This window comes from Rana temporaria, chromosome 10, assembly GCF_905171775.1.
Source record: "Rana temporaria chromosome 10, aRanTem1.1, whole genome shotgun sequence".
In the NCBI taxonomy this organism is placed as follows: Eukaryota; Metazoa; Chordata; class Amphibia; order Anura; family Ranidae; genus Rana; species Rana temporaria.
Genome location: NC_053498.1, coordinates 91,876,477 through 91,901,227, shown reverse-complemented (window position 1 = coordinate 91,901,227; position 24,751 = coordinate 91,876,477). Strand labels below are relative to the sequence as shown.

Sequence of the window (24,751 nt, the reverse complement as noted above, 5' to 3'; positions counted from 1 at the left end):
GGATTACAGTGTACAGATTACTTTGACCGTTGCACAGTGTGTTTTATAGCATTCACCTAGGCCCATCGGGAGCAAATGGCTGCAGACAGTAGTTATGATATTGTATAGTTCTTTCGCCACTAGAGTGTGCTGAATTTGATCATTCTCATTGTAACACCATGGTTTTATATATACCTGTACTATTTTGGTATCTCATTGTTTACCTAATTACTTTTCAATCAAAATTATTGGAAAATAAAAAGGTTTCAGTTTAACTTTTAACTGGTAAGGATCACCCTGTTACACAGAGATTTGCCAAGCTGGATGATCGTTGTGTGATTATCTGATGAAATGCTAATTTCGCCCACTTTGGTAGTTAAAAATATCCAAATTCTCATACAAGTGTCCAATTGGGCTTTCGGATTGGAGACAGAATTGGACTGCTCATGGCCCCCTAAGAGCCAGAGTCCTTGTGGCAAAGGTTCCAAACTGTAAAGCTCTCTGAGTGGTGCCAAGGTAAGTATAATTATTAAAACATTAAAGCTACATTTGTAAACTTTGGCTGGCAGAGTGCTTTTAGCCCATGCACATTGCTCTGCAAGCAGCCCGAATGAGTAGTCTGGGAAATGTGCTGGTAACTGACAGCCTGTATAGGAGCACATGGAGAGAAAAACATCTAGGTTGCTAAAGTTTGCATTTAAAGATTTCTAGTTTGAAGGAACAGAGGTAGTTATAGTACATACACTTACCTTGCCCCAACTACAGATATTTATAACCTGGAAACCTTTGACTGACCTGTTCAGCCCTGTGGGTGTTAATTGTCGCTAAAACTGTAAAATTGCAATTTTTTAAATCCTGATAGCCAACGTGAGGTTCATTCAGCAGAGAAGAGAGAAGAAAACGTGATTAGACGATAAATGTTGGTCTGTATATTATGGTATAGAATATATTGCAGTGTGAGCACACTAAAGTTTTATAATTAGAAGATGCAGAAATGGCTGAGCCACACGGACCTCAATGATCATTGTATAGTTTTCAGGTACACTCGCCTGCTCTAGACTGTACTGGATAAACATCTGCATCAGTGAATGAAGCCCTTTCACCCTCTTATTACTAGACCTAATTAGAAATAGTAATAGCAGAAGAAAACATATTGTTTTTTGCTCCTTTTGCAAACCTATTTTATCATAGCGAACTACAGTAATTGCCAATGAACAATAATTTGCAATGTTATGTTACTTTAGCACTTAGAGAAGAAGGTATATTGTATAACCTGGCAACTATACAATTTACTTATCTTACTTGTTTTGTTGTCTTGCTGTTTACTGTTACTGACTCATTTCACAATTCTAACTAATGTTATTGTGAGTGTAGGGTATCTATGCAAAATTAATTAATCAATCAATGATTGATCAATCAACAATCATAGCATCAATGGGTTTTAGGTCCAATAGATACGTGGGATATATACAGTATGGGCCAGATTCAGCAACGAGATACGACGGCGTATCTCCAGATACACCGTCGTATCTCTGAGTGTGCGGCGTTGTATCTATGCGCCTGATTCTTAGAATCAGTTACGCATAGATTTCCCTAAGATCCGACCGGCGTAAGTATCTTACGCCGTCGTATCTTAGTTGCATATTTACGCTGGCCGCTAGGTGGTGCTTCCGTCGATTTACGCGAGGAATATGCAAATTAGGTAGATACGCCGATTCAGAAACGTACGTCCGCCCGGCGCATTTTTTTTACGTCGTTTACGTTAGGCTTTTTGCGGGTTAATTTGGAGCATGCGCACTGGGTTACTTTCACGGACGGCGCATGCGCCGTTAGTCAAAAACTTAATTTACGCGGGGTCATGTTTTATTTACATAAAACACGCCCACCTCTTTACAATTTGAATTAGGCGTGCTTACGCCGGCAGATTTTCGCTACCCCGCGTAACTTAGGGCGTAACTTAGGGTGCAGGTTCTTGGTGAATACAGAACCTGCCTCACTAAGTTACGGCGGCGTAGCGTAGAGATACGCTACGCCCGCATAAAATTAAGCCAATCTACCTGAATCTACCCCTATATATATATATATATATATTACAATATCCAGAATGGAAACACCCATACGCACCCAGGGACACCTAAAGCTTCAGGGTGGTTGGGATGCAAGCCAGCAACAATAGATAGAAGGCCTCACTACTTGAATTCTTTAGAGAGAATAGGTAATATATGTGGTTTAATGGGAGAATATCTCGACCCAATTATTTTTTTTTTACCCCTCTTATATACTAAATAATCAGGAGGTTTTAATCTCTAGAGCGGAAGGGTAAAAAAAAAAAAAAAACTATGCCCTGTGAGCATCTATAAGTCTTCCCAATTGTATATTATAAAGAAAAAGCTGTTTATCACCATGCTATTTTCAATACATAGGTTAGTGTTGCTTATGGGTGGAACTGCACATGGGTGTAAAAACTACAAAGGTAATCATTGGAGTTTGTTGTAGGCGACCAAGTGTTAATGAGGAGGTGGAGACTCAGCTCCTTGCACAGATAGAAAGGGCTGCAAGGGCTGGGACAGTGATAATAATGGGGGATTTTAACCACCTTGAAATTGACTGGAATAATGGCCCTGCAGGAACAGTTAAAGGGCAAAAAATGATACACCAATAACAAGACAATTGTATAGTCCAGTTCACGCTGCACCTGGTAATCCCAAACCATGCAGAGCTTATTACCAATATTTATATAAAAATAAAAAACATCTGGGTAGCAGTGACCATAACACAATTTCATTAAGACCCCTTTCAGAAAAGCGCCTGTAAACTGCCTCTTCTGCAGCCCCAGTGTGAAAGACTGGTGCGGTGCGCTTGCAGGACAGGAAAAAAAGTCCTGCAAGCAGCATCTTTGTGACAGTGCAGGAGGAGTGTGTACACCGCTCCTCCACCACCCTGCCCATTGAAATGAATAGGCACCTCTGCCAAAGCGCCTGCAAAACGTTTCGGAGGCTGCGCTTTTTGTGTGCTATTAACCCTTTTCTCGGCTGCTAGCAGGGGTTAAAAGCACACCGCTAGCGGCCGAATAGAGCCGTTATAACAGAAGTAAATCGCCGTTAAAACTATTGGCATTGATGAACACAGAACAGAAATGTTAATTCTTCAAAATGACTGTATGTGAACTCACTGCAAAATATATTCACATTGGCAATAAGTTTAAAATGCTAAAAATAAAACCTATGTGGCTCACAGTCAAAGTTAAAAAAGCTATAAATAATAAGAAAAGAGCTTTTAAAAATATAAGTGAAATGAATAAACACTATCCTCTTTTAAATGTTACAAAGAATATAACAAAATATGTAAAAAGGAAATTAAAGCCGCAAAAATTTGCAATAGATAGTAGGACAAACCCCCAGAAATTCTTCAAATATATTAATAGTAAAAAGGTCAGGTCTGAGCATGTAGGCCCTTTAAAAAATAATCTAGAGTGGGTGACTGGGGAGAAAGAGAATGCAGATTTATTTAATACCTTCTTTAGCTCTGTATATACAAAGTAGCATGGGGGAGCTCAAGCCCATAATGAGGATAGTATTGACACCAAATGATCCACAATGGCTCAAAACTGATATGGTCCAGAAATATTTAGACAGCATAAAGGGGAATAAAGCACCTGGACCAGATGGTATACACCCATGTGTCTTAAAAGAATTGAGCTCTGTCATTTCAAAGCCACTGTTTCTAATTTTTAGGGACACTTTGATGATCGAATTGTACCAGTGGCTTGGCGTAGGGCCAATGTGGTGCCTATATTTAAAAAAGGAACAAAGTCTTTACCAAGTAACTATAGACCTGTTAGTTTAACTTCTATGGTTGGGAAGATACTGGAGAGTTTAATGAAAGACCACATGGAAGAGTTCTTGCTGGGAAAAAATATTTTAGGCAACAAACAGCATGGATTCATGAAAGACAGACACAATTCAACTTTGCTAAAAAAAAGACAGACCAGTTCTCGAAAAGCATTCTTTGGACTGATGAAATTAAGATTAATCTGTGCCAGAAGGATGGGAAGAAAACAGTGTGGAGAAGGCTTGGAACAGCTCATGATGTAAAGCACACAACCTCATCTGTAAAACATGGTGGAAGCAGTGTCATGGCATGGGCATGCATGGCTTCCAGTGGCACTGGGTCATTGGTGATTATTGATGATGTGAAAGAAGACAGAAGCAGCGCAAGAATTCTGCAGTGTTTAGAGATATACTGTCAGCCCAAGTACAGCAAAGTTGATTGGACGGCGCTTCACAGTACAGATGGACAATGATCCAAAACACTCTGCAAAAGCAACCCATGAGTTTTTGAAGGAAAATAAGTGGAATATTCTGTAATGGCCAAATCAAATCAACCCAATTGAGCACAGATTTCACTTGCTGAAGGCACAACTAAAGGCAGAAAGACCCAAAAACAAACAACAACTAAAGACAGCCTGGCAAAGCATCAGAAAGGAGGAAACACAGTCTTTGGTAATGTCCATGGGTTCCAGACTTCAGGCAGTCATTGTCAGTAAAGGATTCTCAACAAAATATTAAAAATTAACATTTTATTTATGATTATATTCATTTGTCCAATAACATTTGAGCCAGTGAAAATGGGGGTATGTGTATAAAAATAGTTGCATTTCCTAAAATTTGGACTTGATATTTTTGTTCAACCCCTTGAATTAAAGCTGAAAGTCTGCACTTCAAATTCATTTGGATTGTTGCCTTTTAATTTTTTTCTAGCGGCATACAGAGCCTAAAGTATGAAAATTATGCCTGTGTCCAAATATATATGGACCTACAGTAAATGTAGGATTGTAAAAAATGTTTCCCCCTTTTTGGGTTGAACTAGATGGACTCTTTGAACCAGACTAACTATGATACAATATGAAAAAAAAAATGATATCGATGTTTCAGTGCAACCTAAGTTATTACATTCATGCAAAGTTATTTAGATTTATTCAAAAGAGTCCGTGGACAAGTGTCTAAAAAGTACAGGGTCCCATACTGTGCTCCTTATATGGTTTATTTATATTATTAGATTACTGTTTTTCTAGAGAATGAGGATTTATAGTTGATATGTTGTGGTACCCTAACTATCTGCGATATATACCCACTGATGAAATGCCGACACAGCCCATCAGACTCCGCATACAACCAAAATATTACTTTTGAATGGACTAAGCTTTTAATCATGCAAAACATATTTTTACTTCTTTGCCACCAATGCAATATCATAAAATGTTTTTGCCACCCATAGAAATAATAATTTTTCAAAGCACAATGGCTGGAACAGATGTTGTGGATCAGTCACAATGACCTGGTATCCAATTAACATGTAACATGTAACAAGATGCTCACTTATGTCAGTGTTTTTCTCTTTCTCTGGCCCTAATAGACTGTATCTGAAATTTTAGGTTAAAATGTAAATCTTCAGAAGGGCAACATATTTACCATATTTCATATCCTTGAAACACACTAGTTCATCCTGACATGGAAGAACAAATACATACACTATTTATGTAATCAAACAATTAACTTTTAATGTTGACCGATTTTAAAATTGAAATCTGTTTCTGTTTTTGTTGATTAGTCCAGTAGTTTGCCACCTAAACATAAAACCAAGGATATGAAAAACTGTCCTGTTCATTCATGGAGTTTGAATTATCCGTCAACAATTCCAATAATCTCCTACGCATGAGTAAGATCAGGGCTTTTTTTATCAGATAATAGGTGCAGGAACTCAACCTTCCTGGCCAAGTCCCCACCGCCAACCCCACCATTCCTAGGGGGAGAGAAGTAAAGCAATGCCAAATAATGGATATGTCTAAGGCCCCGTACACACGACCAAACATGTATGCTGAAACTGGTCCGCGGGCCAGTTTCAGCATACATGTTCGGTCGTGTGTAGGCGCGAGCGGGCCGAATTCCAGCAAACATTTGCCCTCCGGGCCTTTTCCCTGCCCGCTCGGACATGTACGGTCGTCAGTACAGACCTACCGTACATGTGCGAGCGCCCGCCGTCCCTCGCATGCGTCGAATGACTTCGACGCATGCGTGGAAGCCTTTAAATGGCAGGCCCGCCCACGTCGCCGCGTCATCGTCGCGGCGACGACGCGGACACGCCCCGAGTAGTGTTTACGCAAGGACTTCTGTACGATTGGTTAGTACAACCATCGTACAGAAGCCCTCTGGCAGGCATGTACGGTGAAAACGGTCCGACGGACCGGTTTCACCGTACATGTTTGCTCGTGAGTACCCGGCCTTAGCCTGAGAACTGTATATAACACACGGTGGAAGGTTTACGAATGTGTAACACACAAAGTACAGGACTCAGGAGTGTATAGCAAGCAGGGCACAGGGCTCAGGAGTGTGTATTGTGCATATCACACAAGGCACAGAAAAAAATTGGCACAAGGGACAGTACTTACATTTAATGCAAAGTGTCCCTTGTGCTGATGGTTACTGTTTTAGTTTAAATCTGAAAACCTCTGCCCTGTGATTGGTTTTCTGCCTGTGACAGCTCCCTCGGCTCTGTTAACCCCCGTAGCATCAGAAGATCACAGCTACTGTACGAGGAGATGTGTGTTGGGAAAAGCTGGCAGAGGGCAGGAATATATAATGTAAAACCCATTGTACATTTTGGAGTACTGCCCAGGGGCAATTAATATGTAGCATAAAATGAAGGCATGCAACAAATAGCACAGTATACAGTTCTGAGTACTGTATGTAGTATACAAGGCATGTTACAAAATCCTGACCACTGCACTCTGAATGTTGTGCCATATATTACATTCTATTGCTCATTGCACTCTGCATACTTTGTGTCCTCCAGAAAATGTCACTTGTCCTCTCGAAGCACAAATCACCCTCCACCCAAATTCCCCCCCCCCCCCCCCATTCCCCCAAAGTAACCATCTATTGCTCACTTCTACATCCTCCCATCCACAGCTCCCCTCCCTGCAACTCTTGTTCACAGTTCACCTATACATCTATTCATTCTAATACAACAGATCCTACCCAGGAATAAAGATACCTGTGTACATTTCACATAAAAGTACCGGAAGAGATTTCCAAAGTTTCAAGAATAGGGCACTTGACATTCTTTTGTGATGATTAGCTATATCACTAGCATTTGTAAGATAGAAAACGAATTCCCGCACCAATAATTTTTGGAATTCTTCTGAATACACAATAAACTTCCATACATAAAATAAATACAAGGGAGTTACAGCACAGTGAACATAACTGATTGTTCCATCAGCTCCAGGCATCCCTGCTCTTTTTAATTACTAACCTGCACTATGCAGTGAAAATGGAGACATGGGTGTTCAGGACGGTGCAAAATAGCACCAATATATACAGCACAAGATACTAAAGGGGTGTAGCCACTTATTAACCATTACATATGCATAGCAAACTTACTGTATAAAATAGGGGGATTCTTAGTTGGCATATATTGCAATACATGATCAAGCTGGCCAACTGGTTGATATTCACTAAAACTGGAGAGTGCAAAATCAGGCGCAACTCTGCATAGAAACCAATCAGCTTCTGTGGTTGTTTGCCAATGCCTAATTGAAAAAGCTGAAGTTAGAAGTGGATTGGCTACCTTGCACAGCTACACCAGATTTTGAACTCCCCAATTTTAGTAAATCAACCCCACTGTATCAAAGTGATCCTTGTCTGCCCAGTCCCTACTATAAAATGCAGATTTTCCCATTGTGAGGATTGCTAACATTTAGGCTTTTTTTTGTTGTTGTTTAAAGCAGAGCTCCAGGCTCCTTAAAAAAAAAAAAAAAAGAAGTCAGCAGCTACAAATGCTATCGCTCCTAACTTTTAATATTAGGACACTTAGGCTGGATTCACACCTATGTGGGTTTCCCTGCATCCAATTCGCATAGCAGGATACTGTGGCCAGCTCTCTATGGAGCGGCTTCACACATCTCCCGCAGCGGCTCTGGAGCAAATTTCCCAGGAGTCTTGTGTATCTTTTGGTCCATTTAAGGTTAAAATTTGGGTTGACATCTCACCTGAAACCGTGAACAGAGACGCACCTGACTCATGCTGTGAGCCGGAGCGTGCTGCAGTGTGAACCCAGCCTTACCTGCCCACAAATCCAGCAGCGTCTTCACCTGAGCCGATTTTTCAATCGGTTCTCAGATTCTGTCGCCACCATCTTGGCTAAGGGAAACCGGCAGTGAAGCCTTGCGGCTGCACGGCCGGTTTATTACTGCGCATGTGTGAAGCGCGCTATGCTTTGTGAATGGTTTGGCGGCAGGGGAAGGAGGAGGGGGGCCACAGTGAAGTCAGCTGGAAGTGGGAGCAGGTACCCGTCAAAACCAGGTACCTGCTCCCCCCAGAAAGGTGCCAAATGTGGCAGAGGAGGGGGGAGGAAGCAAACAGGCGGAACTTCCACTTTTGGGTGGAGCTCCACTTTAATTAATAAGGTGTTTTTTAGGGTAGTTACGTTACGTATTTCAGTTACCCTTCCTTTTATGTATTTTTATGTATTTGAACATCATTTTTACAGTAATTTTACATTTTTATAGTACTGTTTGAGGTCTGCGTTTTTATCTCTGTGAAAAAATTAGGTTAATGAGGATTTTGGGTTCAAGAACAGGTCCAAGATAGCAGAAAGAACTTACAGCGATATTTAAGCTTTGTTTTTTTTAAAACAAACATGTTATACGTACCTGCTCTGTGCAGTGGTTTTGCACAGAGCAGCCTGGATCCTCCTCTTCTCGAGTCCTATGCCTGGACTCCCCCTTTTCTCCCCCCTGCTGAGTGCCCTTACATCAATCAACTCGCTCTGGGGACACCCAAGCAGGCATGATCCCAACCTGCAGCTCTGTGTGTCCATTCACACAAAGAGCCACAACTCAGGCCCCCCCCCCCCCCTCCATCTCCTGATTGGCTCACTGGCTGTGATTGACAGCAGTGGGAGCCAAGTCCTCAGAGAGGCAAGACTCTCGTGAACATCGCTGGATCGAGAGGGAGCACAGGTAAGTATTGGGGGGGGGGGGCTGCACACAGAAGGTTTTTTACCTTCTCTAAAAAAATCTTGTGCCTTTACAACCACTTTAAAGTGATTCTAAAGGTTTAACCTTTTGTATCTTTCCCTGCATTAAGGTAAAAAAACATTCCACCACTTTTTGTTCTCCCCCTCCTTAAATACTTACCTATTCCTATCTATACAACAATGTGCAGCATTTTTAGGCAGCAGTGTGCTAGAGGCCCTAATCTTCCATTTTATATAAAAATTCCAGGGAATTGAAAACCCTCAATTTTGTTCACTTCTAGCTCTCGCTGAAACGTTTTATATTTATCAATGGACGCTATTAAAAAAACTGTGTTACATAAACCAACTTGAGATTAATCCTTCACTATCCCATACGCATAATTTGGATACATACACTCTTAGGCCCCGTACACACGACCGAACATGTCTGCTGAAACTGGTCCGCAGACCAGTTTCAGCGGACATGTTCGGTCGTCTGTACGTCCGACCGGACAATTTTCCGGCGGATCGGACAGGTTTCCAGCGGACAAATGTTTCTTAGCATGCTAAGAAACATGTCCGCTGGAAGCCTGTCCGTCGGACATGTTCGGTCGTCTGTACAGACTCACCGGACATGTCCGCTCGGCCGAAAGCCCTCCCATGCGTCAAAGTGATTCGACACATGCGTGGAAGCATTGACCTTCCAGGGCCGCGCACGTCTCCGCGTCATCGTTGCGGCCACATCACCGCGTATCGTGTCCGCGCGGATTTCTGTTTGATGGTGTGTACAACCATCAGACAGAAATGTCCGAGCGGACATGTCCGATGAAAACGGTCTGGCGGACCGTTTTCATCAGACAGTCCGTCCGTGTGTACAAGGCCTTAGTGCACTTTGGCACATAGCCTGTCAGCAATGACACTAAGGTTATCAATGTGAGCACAACATGGAATAATGAAACACCTATCTAGTCAGTAAATGTGCTTTTGGTGTCCCGAGAATAAGACTAGAGATACATACATACATACTGTATACACCATGGTCGAATGAGAAAAGTCTAATAAATACCTCTATCTGTGCTAATGCTAAGCAGTGTGGCTGAAGGATCCCCCACACAGGCTATTGTATGCTGTTAGCAATCAACTAGTCGAGCAGGGTGATGCTGACAGGAGCAACCATGGCTTGAATTTCAGCCCATTCAGCAGGGATTGGTTAAAATGTGAGTGGTGTATGGCAGCCTTAAAGGAGATTTATGGACACAGCATACTGTAAATTTAATTTTATAATATCAGCACAGTAATACAAACAATAGTTATTTTTGAAAATCCAATATAAGATTACTTAAAAAAATCTCCTTTCATGTTGTGAGTTCTGCCTGTCTCCTGGTCATCTCTTTCCACCATTTTCTGGATTCATGCTTTGCAGTTTCTCCTCTGTTGTTTACTTTCCATTTCTAAGGACTATATATCCCATGGTACCTTGCTGTCTGGAAACAGTGATTCCTGTACTGACTCTGCCTCATTAAACTCCTCTTCTCAGCACCTCTGTAGTTCAGAAGGAAGGCTCTGTGAACTGTGTGACACAGCAGTGCCTACCCACAGGGCATAGTGAATATGTGTCACAGAATTCAAGGAAGTAAATGTGTGGGGATTTTCAAACAAGTCATTTTGCAAACAATAAGATCATTCAGATTAATAGGAGTAGGCTAGAAATAATTGAAATGCAATGTGGAAATGAATATACTGTATAACTTTACCTTTTGACCATAGATGCACTTTTACTACAGCCAATAGGTTTGCCAAATACAGTATTTCACAAAAGTGAGTACACCCCTCACATCTTTGTAAATATTTTATTATATCTTTTTATGCGACAACACTGAAGAAATTACATTTTAATACAATGTAAAGTAGTGAGTGCACAGCTTGTATAACAGTGCAAATTTGTTGTCCCCTCAAAATAACTCAACACACAGTCATTAATGTCTAAACCGCTGGCAACAAAAGTGAGTACACCCCTAATTAAAAATGGCTAATTGGGTCCAATTTGGGCATTTTCATTAGGGGTGTACTCACTTTTGTTGCCAGTGGTTTCTGTTGAGGGCAGTACGTGCCCCCTGACAGGCGGCCATGGCTTCTTGCAACAACATCCAATACAAGTCCCTCTGAGAGCAGCTGGGCATTACTTTTAAGGACATTTCCTTGCCACAGCAGAAATTGCTCCATCAGCTACTGGAAAAGCACTTGTTGGTGTTTGCCACCGGCCCTGAAGTCTATGGATTCACTGAAGCCATCGACCATCCCATGCATACAGGGGACACACTGCCCATTTGTAGGGATGAGCCGAACACCCCCCAGTTCGGTTCGTACCAGAACTTTGCAAACAGGCAAAATAATTGTTTGAACACACGAACACCGTTAAAGTCTATGGGACACGAACATGAAAAATCAAAAGTGCTAATTTTAAAGGCTTAAGTGCATGGTATTGTCATAAAAAGTGTTTGGGGACCTGGGTCATGCCCCAGGGGACATGTATCAATGCAAACAAACGTTTTAAAAACAGATGTTTCTTCGGGAGCAGTGATTCTAATAATGCTTAAAGTGAAACAAAAAAAATGTAATATTCCTTTAAATTTCATGCCTCGGGGACATAGTATGCCTGTAAAATGGCAAATTTTTCCCATGTTTAGAACAGTCCCGCAACAAAATTACATTTCTAAAGGAAAAAAGTAATTCAAAACTGATCGCGGCTGTAATGAATTGTCGGGTCCCGGGAATATACATAAAACTCATGGAAAAAAACAGCATGGGTTCCATCCAGTCCATTACCAGGCCCTTTGGGTCTGGTATGAATATTAAGGGGAACCCTGAACCAAAAAAATATATGTATATTGCGTGGGAGTCCCCCCAAAATCAATACCAGGCTCTTCAGGTCTGGTATGGATATTAAGGGAAATCCTGCGCCAAAAAAAAAGGGGGCGACAGGAGAGCGCCCCCCTCCTGAACCACACCAGGACACATGCCCTCAACATGAGGGGATGGGTGCTTTGGGGCAGGGGGGCACCTTGCCCCCATGTTGATGGGGACAAGGGCCTCATCCCCACAACCCTTGCCCAAAGGTTGTGGGGGTCTGCGGGTGGGGGGCTTATCGGAATCTGGAAGCCCCCTTTAACAAGAGGACCCCCAGATCCCGACTCCCCTATGTATATTGGTAAAGGGTACATTGTACCCCTACCATTTCACAAAAAAAAAGTGTAAAAAAGACAGGAGGCACTTCGGGACAATTCCTTTATTAAAAAAAAAATGTCCAGAGATGTCCATTCATCTTCTATTTTGCCGCCCGACGAGCCAAGAAAAAAAATGCAACAGTTCCGCCTCCATGGGAGTATCCCGCCGACTGATGACAGGTGTTATATAGCTGAGAGCGGGGCCACCTGATGATGTAAATGGATGACCCCGCCCCCCTGATGCCACGGGGAAGCCCTGGAGTGGGTGTTGGTCAAAAACACCAACCCGGCTAGAGAGAGCAAGCTGAAACACAAATACACCCCATACCAAATAGTTGTTTAGCCCTTCCCACCTATTCCAGACCTACAACTTGCTTTCTGAGAGGGCCAGATCCTGTTAAAAGGAGGATGCATTGGAATATGCTAAGGCCCTGTTTGTTGGATGGCGGCTGCCCCCAGAGACCCACTGATGACCAGGAGGCGTTTGATGCTGTGGATCTTCCCCAGATATGTGAAACACCACCAAACTGGTTTCTACCACCTATTATACTTGAGTCTCCAGGCCTCCTAGGTCCCAGCACCTTAGGACTTTGCTGATGGTAGCCCAGAAGGCCAATCCACACCATCCAGTTCTACGGACTGTACTGACCAGGTAGAGGATTCTCCTGTGGGTTCAAGTGAAGAAAGAATAGAAGACACACCTGGTCTCTTGCCACCTAAGGCCCCTGAACCACTGCCTGTTGATGAACTTTTGCTTAGAGACACCAACGAGAGTCAGGAGATCCAGCGCCCTTTGAGGTCTAACCGTGGGCAACTCCCTGCAAGATATTCAGACTATGTGGTTTGAGACTGTCTCATTGTTTTGCTTAACATGCTCCATTGTGTTGCCAGTATTTCTGTTGTTTCATGTTGTTGTGATGCAGAGGATGGCATCTGTTAAAAAGGGGGGGGGGGTTGTAGGCAGGTGCAGTCTATTTTCTACACAGCAGGTGGCACTCAGCCATAGTGACACTATTGTTTGAGAGAAAGTCAGGAGAAACAAGGTTTTCTATTCCTTTAGTTTCCTGGGTCACTGGGGAAACAATCCTATTGCATACTGCTGTTCCACATGACTCAAGCAGCTATCATGGGTCAGGCAGAGCCTTTTTAAGGCCCTGGCTCCTGGGTTTTGGCACGCTTTGGCGAGTGGAAAGAGCAGGGACAGGTACCCCGCCTATGAGGGACAGTAACCGTGTTAGGCAAAGGTTCCTAACGAGGAGGGTAGGAGTAGGGCCTCATCTATTCTGAACATTCTCCCAATTGGGGTCCAGATGGCCAGGCCGCATTCTGTCCCCTCGCAACAGGTGCTGTCATTCAGGCTAGAATATACTCCTGTCACGCTACTGAACTGTGAGTGTGCCCGGCTGAGTGGCTTTCCAACGGAGGTTGTTGTGAACTTTTGCTGCATTTCTTCAATACAAGTTTATTGTACCTGCCTGTGTGAATTATTGACTCCACACCACGCTGCATCCCACCTACACAATTACTAATTGTCAACAACACCTTAATATATACTAATCAGTAAGGCCTCGTACACACGACCGGTTTCCTCGGCAGAATCCATCAAGAAACTTGGTGGGAGAGATGTACATTTCTCGTGTGTACATTTTTCATCGAGGAAACTGACGAGGAACTTGACGAGCCAAAAAGAGAGCAAGTTCTCTATTTCCTCGACAGGAGTCTCAAATTGGCTCGTCGAGTTCCTCGTCGGGCTGGTTTCCCACGAGAAACTCGAGCATGTGTATGCTAAGAAACCCACGCTTGCTCAGATTAAAGTATGAGACGGGAGTAAAAGTAGCATTTGTAATGGAGATAGCACATTTTTCAAGCTGTAACAGACTAAAAAGTGCAAATCGTCTCTTAACAAACTTTTACTTAACACGCAAACACATGAGATTAGCAAAAGCAGCCCCAAGAGTTGTGCCAGTGGAATCGAACTTCCCTTGTCGTTGTATGTGTTGTATGTCACCGCGTTTGAGAACGAGGAGATTTTGTCTTGACAGTGTGTACGCAAAGCAAGCTTGTCGAGTTCCTCGACAAGCCTAACAAGGAACTCGACGAGGAAAACGATGTGTTTCGCCCAACGAATTCCTTGGTCGTGTGTACGAGGCCTTACACTGCAGTATTCAATTGTTACCATACACTCAATATCCGGCTTGTTTAAAAATGCATTACAGCACCCAATCAAATGTAATGTGTTCCAAAGCATTTACAGGCCTAAAACAGACAGGCAGTGAGGAACCGTGATATCGTCTCCTCACCACCTGTCAAATAACTCTGAAAAGTGATCCACTTTCAGAGGTGTGGCAATAATGCTGCACATCTAAACATCTAAACCTAACCCAGGGTTTACCTCCTCTTTAACCTTTATAAGTGTTTAGAAACTGAACGTGAAATTGATCATTAAACTATTCTTGGATGCAAAATCTGTTCTCATCAATTACCCTATAGGCCAGCTGCATAAAAACAATGCCTCAAATCTTTGGCACTACAGCCAAGATGTGCACAGACCCCAGGATTTACATGAATGTGTAATTTCTGATACAAAATCTCAGTCTATGGAGTAGATACTGACCCTGGATTCCAGAACCAAAATGGCTTTATAAGTAATAGCCCATTTTAACAAGGAGGCTCTGGATGTACTTGTAGCATGCTGGACTTTGCTAAAGCATTTGGCAGATTCCCCATATACTGCTAATATACAAGTTGATATTTACACCCCAAATAGATGACTTTTGCAAAAACCCTCTATAGTATATCTCAAAATGTATCACAAGCAATTGTAGTGCATACACCACTTTCATCCTTAATTGTATCTTACTACTTCTGATCCCTTAAAGAGGAAGTAAACCCTCTTAAAAAAATTCTGGAAAAAAAAACCTGCAAGAAAAAGGCATAATGAGCTAGTATGCATAGCATAGCGCTGTGTCTGGCCAGAGCCGCAATGTCGCTACTCCCGTGCATGAGCGCGGGTGCCGCCACTAACGGCATGATCGCCGTTAGTAACTGCATGCTCAGTGCGCCTGCGCGCCGTAGACATCGGTGCATGTCTTTTGTAAATATCTCCTAAACCGTGTAGGTTTAGGAGATATTTCTTGCACCTACAGGTAAGCCTTAATTTAGGCTTACCTGTAGGTCTAAGTGGTCTGTAAAGCCTCGTACACACGATCGGATAGCTGATGGAATCTAATCCGATGGATTTTTTCGTCGGATATTCAATGAAGCTGACTTTCATCAGTCTTGCCTACACACCATCAGTCAAAAATCCGACCGTGCCAACGTCGACTTAATTCTGAGCATGCGTGGATTTTTGACCGATGGACTTCCACACAGACGATTTTTTATCCATAGGAAAAATTTAAAACATGTTCTATTTTTTTTCAGCGATGAACAACAAACAGATGGGACCCACACACGATCTGTTTGTCCGATGAAAACAGTCCATCGGTCTGTTTTCATCGGACAAACCGATCGTGTGTACAGGGCTTAAGGGTTTACAACCACTTTAAGGCACTTTAAGGCATGGATGCCACTAGACCTGGATGCCACTAGAAGGTATGCTGTGATATCTGACACCAAGCTGTCAGTAGCACAACCTCCTGTAAGTTATGAAGTGGGGCCTGCATGAATCTGATTTGTTTTTCCAGCACATGCCACAGATGCTCGATTAATTTGAGATTTGGAGAATTTGCAAGTCCACACCTCAAACTTGTTGAAGGTTAAGAAAGGACTCCCTGTAGCCGCACATTGATGCTGTCCCTAAGATGGGTGTGTAAGTGGCAATCACAGCCTGAACTCCAGCCAGGCCATGCCCCCAATGCATTTTTCTCCACCCCTCGAAGCTTAGTCATGGGGAACCTAAACTCGTTATTGTGTTCCTCATCCCATTCTTGAACCATTTTTGCAGTGTGGTAGGGTGCATTATCCTGCAGAAAGAGGCCACTGTCATCAATCAATGTTGTTTTCATGATGGGACGTACTTGGTCAGCAAAATTTTTTAGGTAGGTAGGTAGGTGGTACGTGTCAAGTAATATCCACATACATTGCAGAACCCAAGGTTGCAAAAGACAAGGGAATACTCTTATGCCCTGTTTTTCCCGTCGGAAAAAGTCAGATGAGAGCTTTTGGTCAGGAATCCTGACCGTGTGTATGCTCCATCTGACTTTTTCCGACGAAAAAAATTCCGGAAAAGGATAGAGAGCAGGGTCTCTATTTTCCCAACGGAAAAAATTCCTAGCGGAAAAACCGTCCTGTATGGAATTCCAACGGGAAAAAAAAAGAGGCAATTTGACGGATGCTCGGAAGCATTGAACTTATTTTTCTCGCCTCGTCATAGTGTTGTACGTCACCACGTTCTTAACACTCGAATGTTCAGAGAAATTGTGTGTGACCGTGTGTATGTAAGACAAGTTTGAGCGGAATTCCGTCAGAAAAAAGTTGGATGGTTTTTCCGGCGGGAAATCCAGTCATGTGTACGGGGCATACGTGTCTGAAGGAAATGTAAAAAGTATTGGATCTTGCTATCTGTAGCTCCCTCACCCAACTGCTATATCATGTCTCATGCTGACACTGTAGTACTGAGACTGACATAGGGAGCCATTTATAGATATTTTAATATGATGCAGCCTTGACAGCTCCAGAGAGACCTACTTTGAAGCTTTTGGAACGCATGATGAAAAACTGTTCATCAAAGTGATTGTCAAGCCTCATTTTTTTTTTTTTATTAAAACAATAAACATATCATACTTCCCTGCTCTGTGCAATGGTTTTGAATAGAGAAGCTGCAATCTTCTTCTTTTGGGGTCCCCCACCAGAGCTCCTGGCTCCTCCTTTCCAGCGAGTTCCCCCAGAAAAAGACGCTTTCAATAGGGGGCACTTGTTTATTTTCGATCCTGAGCCACACTGCCTGTGTCTATAGACACAGACAGCACAGCTCGGCCGCTTCCTCATCACAGAATTTTATTGACAGCAGTGGTAGCGCCAATGGCTGGATGTGTCAGATTCTTTAGGTGGCAGTTTCCACTCAATACAGATGGTTAGACCAGTACTTAGTAACTAGGGGCCAGATTCACAATAGAGATATGACGGCGTCGTATCTCTGAGAGTATCTATGCGGCTGATTCATAGAATCAGTTACGCATAGATAGCCCTAAGATCCGACAGGTGTAATTGACTTACACCGTCGGATCTTAGGATGCAATACTTCGGCCACCGCTGGGTGGAGTTTGCCTCGTTTTCCAGCGTCGGGTATGCAAATTAGTTTTTACGGCGATCCATGAAGGTACACGCGTTCGTTACGTCGTCGCTAGTCGATTTTTCCCGTCGCAAAGTTAGGCCTGCTTTTTCATGGCTTAACTTTAGATGAGCCATGTTAAAGTATGGCCGTCGTTCCCGGGTCGAATTTCAAATTTTTTTTTTTTCGTAAGACATCCGGGAATATGAAAGTACGTTACGCACGTCGCCATTCAAAACATTACGACGGGCGAGGTCATTTCGCGCAAAGCACAGCGGGAAATTTCAAAACGGAGCATGCGCAGTACGTTCGGCGCGGGAACGTGCCTAATTTAAATGGTCCCCGCCCCATTTGAATTAGGCGGGCTTGCGCCGGACGTCTTTACGTTACTCCGCCGCAAGTTTACACTCAAGTGCTTTGTGAATCAAGCACTTACGAGGAAAACTTGCGGCGGTGTAACTTAAAGACGATACGTTACGTCGCTGCAGTTCTCTATGAATCTGGCCCTATCTTCATTGTAGATGATGCTTTTTATCTTAGATAAATACACATGTTCACCAGCCATGGATCTTGACTGGATCTTGACTAGTCAAGAGCTATGGTGTGCTGGCAAACATGTGTATTTATCTGTGATATATCCAGTGTTCAGCTGGTGATCACTGCAGCACCCACTACAGAGGAGCCTTTAATCCAGAAACGTGTGCAATGGAAATATAGACAAGGCTTTTTTATCTTAGTTATTTTAAGTATCATTCCCTTTTCCATATTCTGAAGAAACAATCACTTTACTCAGCATAGTTGTAGGTTGTCTCATTTATGCATACAGATCTCCTTATGGACCAACCAACCATACTTACCTGAATAAAGCTGTACACTTAAACTCATGAAGGGTCTTATGCCGCATACAGACGGTAATTTTTTGTGATGAAAAAAAATGAAGTTTTTGAAAACGTCGTTTAAAATGATAGTGTGTGGGGAAAACGTTGTTTTATGTCTTTAGAAAAACGACCAAAAAAAAATTCGAACATGCTCGAATTTTTGGTGTCATTTTTCAAAATGTTGTTTTTTGTGTCAATTAAAATGATAGTGTGAGTACCGTCATACGTGCTGAACGTAACATCGCTTTGCTAGAGCATTTTGAAAAACGATGGTGTGTATGCTACATCGTTTTTGAAAATGAAGTTTCAAAAATGTAGTTTTTTTTCATCACTTAAAACTTCATTTTTTTTCATCACAAAAAATGACCGTCTGTACGCGGCATTAGGCTTTGCAGACATTTTTTTGGGGATGGGGTTCTTAACCCAATGCCAAACCCTTAAATTGTAACGGGGTACATCTTTTTGTCTGGGTCATGTTTAGAGATATTCTTAGAATGGGTGGTCATACTGATAGCTATGCTACCATGGATATAGCTCTCAGAATATTTTGATAATGCAAGTCCCACCACTACTAAGAGCCAACCCTCATGCCTCGTACACACGTACGGGTTTCCCATCGGGAAAACTGCTATGAGAGCTTTTGGCCGGGAATCCCGGCCGTGTGTATGCTCCATCGCAGTTTTCCAGACAGAAAAACTGCCGTGAAAAAAAAGAGAACCAGCTCTTTTTTCCCTCCGGAATTCCCGGCGTTTTTTTAAGCCGGCAGTTTTCCTATGGGAAAAGACTGCTGTGGAGCATACACACGGCCGGGTTTCCCGACCAAAGCTCTCATGGCAGTTTTCCTGTCAGGAAACCCTGCCATGTGTAGGGGACGAAGTAACCGAGCTAGGTTCTTGGTTTTCCTCTCGGGTCAGCCAGAAAACCTGTACGTATGTACTAGGCATAAGTCTCCTAAATAAGAACTCCCAACCCTTTTCTAACCTGTACATAAAATCAGGCAGCCATGAGCTACAGTAATTAAAGAATAAAAAATGCAATTCTAAGCCTCAATGAGCCATTCAAATATAGTTTCGGCAAACATTTAACAATAATTGCCTATTTCCTGTGTTAAATCCCATAGGACTATGAAAGAAAGCTCATACTTTATTCTGAGCATGCGCGGGTTTCTAAGTATACACACAAACGTGTTTCTCTTCGTAAACCAGCCCGACGAGAAACACGCCGAGGAAATTGAGACTCCCGATGAGAAAAAAGAGGACATGTTCTCTTTTTTTCTCGTCGAGATCCACAACAGTTTTCTCGACGAAAAACATACACACGACCGTTTTCCTCGGCAAAAATGCTCTGCCAGCATTTTTCTTGGTAGATTTTGCAGAGGAAAACGGTCGTGTGTACGAAGCTTCAGACAATATAAGTCGTAAACAGCCAGGCATCAATCATTTTCAAATGTAGGTCTTCAAAATTATTATTAATAGATCTATTAATAATAATTACATTATTGCTGACGTTTAACCTGCCTATAATTTGCCTTCCCTGGTTCCTTCTTTTCCTCCTTAGCAACATGCCAATTATTTGTATAATAAAACCGCTTTCTGTTTTCTTTACATACCTTATTTTAGATCCAGGGATGTCATTGCTGGGTCTCTGTGCTAATCTAGCTGGTGGGCAGTGCGCTTTATATAGCTTCCAGAAACCATGCCTCAGCACCCTGCCTCAGTATTCATCTCAAGATCCCTCAGCACTGATGCAAGAAGTGGGCTGATTCTGGGAGGAGTTATGTAAATATCTGTAGCCATCTTGTACTTCATGGGTGTCTAGTGAATTTACCTTTCCTGAATAGTGGTTTGTTCGGGACAATTTGTTTGTTTTTATCATTTGTTTTTTTCCCTATGTTTGAGATTGTGGAAGTACCTCATTGCCGCCACTGAATGTCAGTGGCACTCAGGGCAATAGTTATGGCCTGGTAGAAAATCTTGCACTATTGATGGCTACCACTAGAAGGTTCATACCAGTGGTGCATGTTGGGAAAGGTTATAAAAGCTTGGGAAGTGGTCTAGTGTGCTCTCATTCCCATAGGCTGCAGCTTGGGGAAGATGTGTGTTTGTACTCTGCAGGCCCGAGTCTTATGGGGCCTACCACAGAACTATTCAAGCTGCCCTGCTTGGTCGAGGAGGGTATGGCTTTCAAGGTGGTAGAGCCTGAAGGATGTCCTGCTGGAGGGGGATCGGTGTCTGCCCTTCGAGAGTCCTGGCAATCCCTTGGTCTCATGGAGTCTAGAAGCCCTCATTGCCATTGGAAACCTAAACCTACCCCTCTCTCCCTGTGAAACTGGAGCAATAAAACTTTGAAAAGAATGGTGATCTTTATTGTCATGTGATGCTTTCTACTGTGTCCAGGGATCCCCCCTGGGGTAAATGCTAGCTTTCTCCCTTCTGTAGGTGAGTCTACTCCTCTACCCTCATGCAGGAGGGGTGCTATAAATACTTTGATGAGTTTGACAACAGCGAGAAAACCAGGCAGAACTTTTTTAACACCGTTTAAAGCAGTGCAATATAAATGATGGCTTATGCTTTGTGGTATGCTGCATTGTCATATACCTTCCAACTTTCTGAGATGGGAATGAGGGATACCTACTAGAAAAGGTTTGTAGGCATAGGACACACCCCTGCCACGCCTCCCTTAAAGGAGAATTATACAAAAAATGATTGGTTAAACCCACAAGTGTTTTTTTATTTACCACCACTATTCCTTATATTGGCTTTTGGGATTTACAGATGCAGAAATTCGGAAGTTGAAAGAAAGGATTAGCACTGTAAATCACTTTAGCATAGATAAATAATGCATTTTATATACAACTACATAAATACGACCAAAAATGAAGGAAAAAATGAGGAGGAAAAAGGAACAGACAACATTGTTCAAAATGAGGGACAGTCCCTCAAAATCAGGGATAGTCCCTCAAAATCAGGAACAGTAGGGAGCTAATCACTGTGGGTGTGTTGCATGCTACTGTACGAAATCCCTATCCCAAATATGAGCAATAAAATAGTGCACTATTGATGTTCAAAATATAGAAGCCCCGACATATCAATTTTTAGATCAGCCAACTGCAGATTCCCTAACCTGCCATGGTGCCCCCAACTTCCAATAGTGGCCTGCATTGCCTCTCATCCTCCCAGAGTGCCTCAGTTCCCACAGTGCCCCCTAACCTCCCACGATGCAAAAGTGTCATCCACCCCCTGCAGGACCCTCCAATCTCTCAAAGTGCTCCTACAAAGCCCCAAACCTACTGGAGAGACCACATACCCCAAAATTGCTCCCTCCTGAAACCTAATGCTCTACAGGGCTACCAGGTCTGCTACAGAGTCCCCTAACACCTTTTTCTTTTTAAATTTTTTTTTAATATTACGGCATGGAAGGTTTTGCAAAAATTTACTAGGCCCTGGTCTATAACATTGAGAACCACTGCATTAGATGAATCAGACCGCAGGTTGGATTGTGGTACAACACACTGCTTTTGGCCATTGAGGATAGTGTCTTGGTTTCTAATTACTTAAAGGGGTTGTAAAGCTTTGAGTTTTTTCACCTTAATGCATCCTATGCATTAAGGTGAAAAAACACCTTGCACTCTCTGGCCCTTCCGAGCCCCTGTGTTACTTACCTGAGCCCCGAATCTCTATGGGCGTGATCCTACAATGCTTTCCCCCAGCTCTTGTGCTCTTCATTGGATGATTGATAGCAGATCAGCCATTGGATCCCACTGCTGTCAATCAAATCAATGAAGTAGCGCACCGGGGGTGGGGCCAAGTGATACAGTCAGTGGCTATGGGTTAGCTCTTGCGGGGAGGAGCTGAGACAGCCGCAGAGGGACCCCAGAAGTCGCGGATCGGGACCACTCTGTGCAAAATTAACTGCACAGTGCAGGTAAGTATGGTATGTATGTTATTTAAAAAAAAAAATCAACCTTTACAACCCCTTTAACATGCAGAGCATGAAGGGGAACTATAACATGACAGTCTCTTGCAACAAGCATCTTGCTGTACTGTGGCAGTCTCTTGTTCCATGCAGCATTCTTTTGTAACATGGCTGTCTCTCAACATCTGGCAATGGTGAAGGTGGCCTTCAGGTAGATTTTGTTGGCAACAACTTAGCTAATTTGGTTGGTTTGGAAATATACTTGAGTTGTTATTAGGGTTCAGGTTTATGGCAGGAGATCTTTGCAGGTCTCTAGTGCAGAGCAATGAGGTGCAAAGCACAGTGACCAATCCAAAATTAATTTACTAAGGAATACTGCAAGATTAATCCTGATTCATGCCGTAAATTACAGCACTTAGCACACTCAACCTTTCCAAGGCCATAGTGCTAGGAACTACAACTCCCAGCAGTGACAGGCAGAAAGATGCTCGGATATGTAGAGGGTTTCAAGCAGTCCAGTCCTGCCAATGTTGTCCATTCTCAAACAGCGCAATCTCATATTCTGTGTATACAAAGCATAATCACACCCATGTTTACCCTAGGGAGCCTTTGAGGGAAAAACCTGACACGTCCAGGGGGACTGAGCAGGGAGAAGTGCAAATGCTGAAACACGTTTTACTGTAACAAATTTAGCAGCAAAAACAAGCTTCGTTTCATTGTCTCTTCATCTCATTTATGAGACTGCATCAGTTAACCCTTTCACAACCAGAGAGCCGTAACAAATTGAAGATTATTTAATAAGACAAGAAATAAAGACCAGTAGACCACAGCATAGAATAAGAAACCATGTCACTGCTCTGATCAATAAACCGCCTGGTTACTAGGAATTACTCTACTTTTTTCATCACCATCGCTTTTAGCCTTACCTCATAAAATAAGCCTGCATGTGTCTCAATACATCATTAAGATTTCTAATCCCAGAAAAAAAAAGGATTTACAATATGGAAAGCCTGTCATTAAAATGCCTATCTTGGTTAATAAAACCCTTCTGCCTAAAGGGTTAAAGGTCTGCTGTCACAAGTCATTAAGATTTTATTACGACCTGCTAGAAATTGTATGCTATCGGCAACGATCTTACGAAAAGAATATGGTTAATAAACCAAGGGTGTTAAGGGTTAAAAATGGTTGAGGCAAGGAAAAATATACAGAGACCGATGAGATAACCAAGACGCTGTTTGCAAAATGGGTGAAAGGCACTACGGCATAGTAGAACGGTTGACAAAATCAAAGAATGGTCTGCCAATGCTTCTCATCGGCATAATAGTCCAGGTGAAATAGCAGCACATGCAGCCTGTATGGAATAAAATGGATAGCAATAAGACAGAGGACAAAAGGAAAAGGGGGGTGGGGGGTTGGGTAGCTCACCGCTTTCTGCTGGGGCTGCTAAGGCCTTTTCGGGGTTGAAATACGACATGGAAACCACCAGGATAAACAGGGGGTCCAGTCTCAGCATCTTAGGGGGACAGATTCCTGGTTCTTGGAGAGATCAGACTCTGCTACAGCACAACATGGAGAAAAAAAAAAACACAAACAGAATTCAGTGGACACCATGAATGCAGATTGCATGCAATGCTTTAACCATCATAACGTAAGCACACAAAGTATGCGTGTTTAAAATCCCCAGCAAACTAATGGGCACAGCTGAGGGATGCAGCATCTGTGTGTATTAATGATGTCAGTGTCCCTATTGTGCATGCTTAAAATCATCAATAGAGATGGAGGTTAAAAAAGGGCCAATCACTTGCCCATGCCTTACCTGTTTCCCCATTGGTATGATGGCATTGCAGACTGCAGGTCTCCAGGTCTCATATCAAGAAAAAAAAAAAAAAAAAAAACCTTGCTTGTCAGAAGGATAGAGGGAAAACATACATACACAGATAGATCACAGGAAAAAAAAAATCCTTTCTGGGGAAGCAGGCAGAGGTAACGTGAGTAGGGATGATTTTATGTAGTAGTATTATTTCCGCCTGCTATGTGGTCTAGAAAAATGCTCAAAGCAATAGATACACAGAAGAGGCAAATCTCTGCATGGATGTGCGGATGATTACAAAAAGAATTTCAGGATTCAAATGATGTATTAAAAAATATAATGATGCTGAGATTGATATTTTTCTGCTCTGTATGTTGCAAGGGCCCCCTTCTATGTGATGGATAGGAGACCCTCCTTTTGTCCCACCTCCATGTCTTTAGATCTAGACATAGACATTGGCTGCCAGCGATGTCATTTAGGATCCCTAGTAAAGGAGATGCTGTAGAGAGGAGGGAGAGAAGTGTCGTCATGGAGACCTTGGTGGTAGCAGCCTCAGCAGCAGCCTCAGCAGCAGTAGCTCTAACGGGGGAAACTGCAGGAGAACGGCACAAGCTAATTTGGTGGAAAGGCAGAGATGACATAACCTCCATTGTGG

General features: G+C 42.8%; 1 protein-coding gene across 1 annotated transcript in view; it reads right to left on the bottom strand.

The window, feature by feature from the left end:
• LMTK3 (lemur tyrosine kinase 3) overlaps positions 1-24,497 on the bottom strand; it is a 121,291-nt gene extending 96,794 nt beyond the window's left edge. Inside the window, exons 1-2 of the mRNA XM_040325686.1 lie at positions 24,103-24,497; positions 23,712-23,842 (exon numbers count right to left, since the gene is read on the bottom strand). Coding sequence (XP_040181620.1) covers positions 23,712-23,799 — 88 coding nt within the window. The 5' untranslated portion in view covers positions 23,800-23,842; positions 24,103-24,497. The remainder of the gene's footprint in view (positions 1-23,711; positions 23,843-24,102) is intronic.
• Between the last annotated feature and the right edge of the window lie 254 nt (positions 24,498-24,751).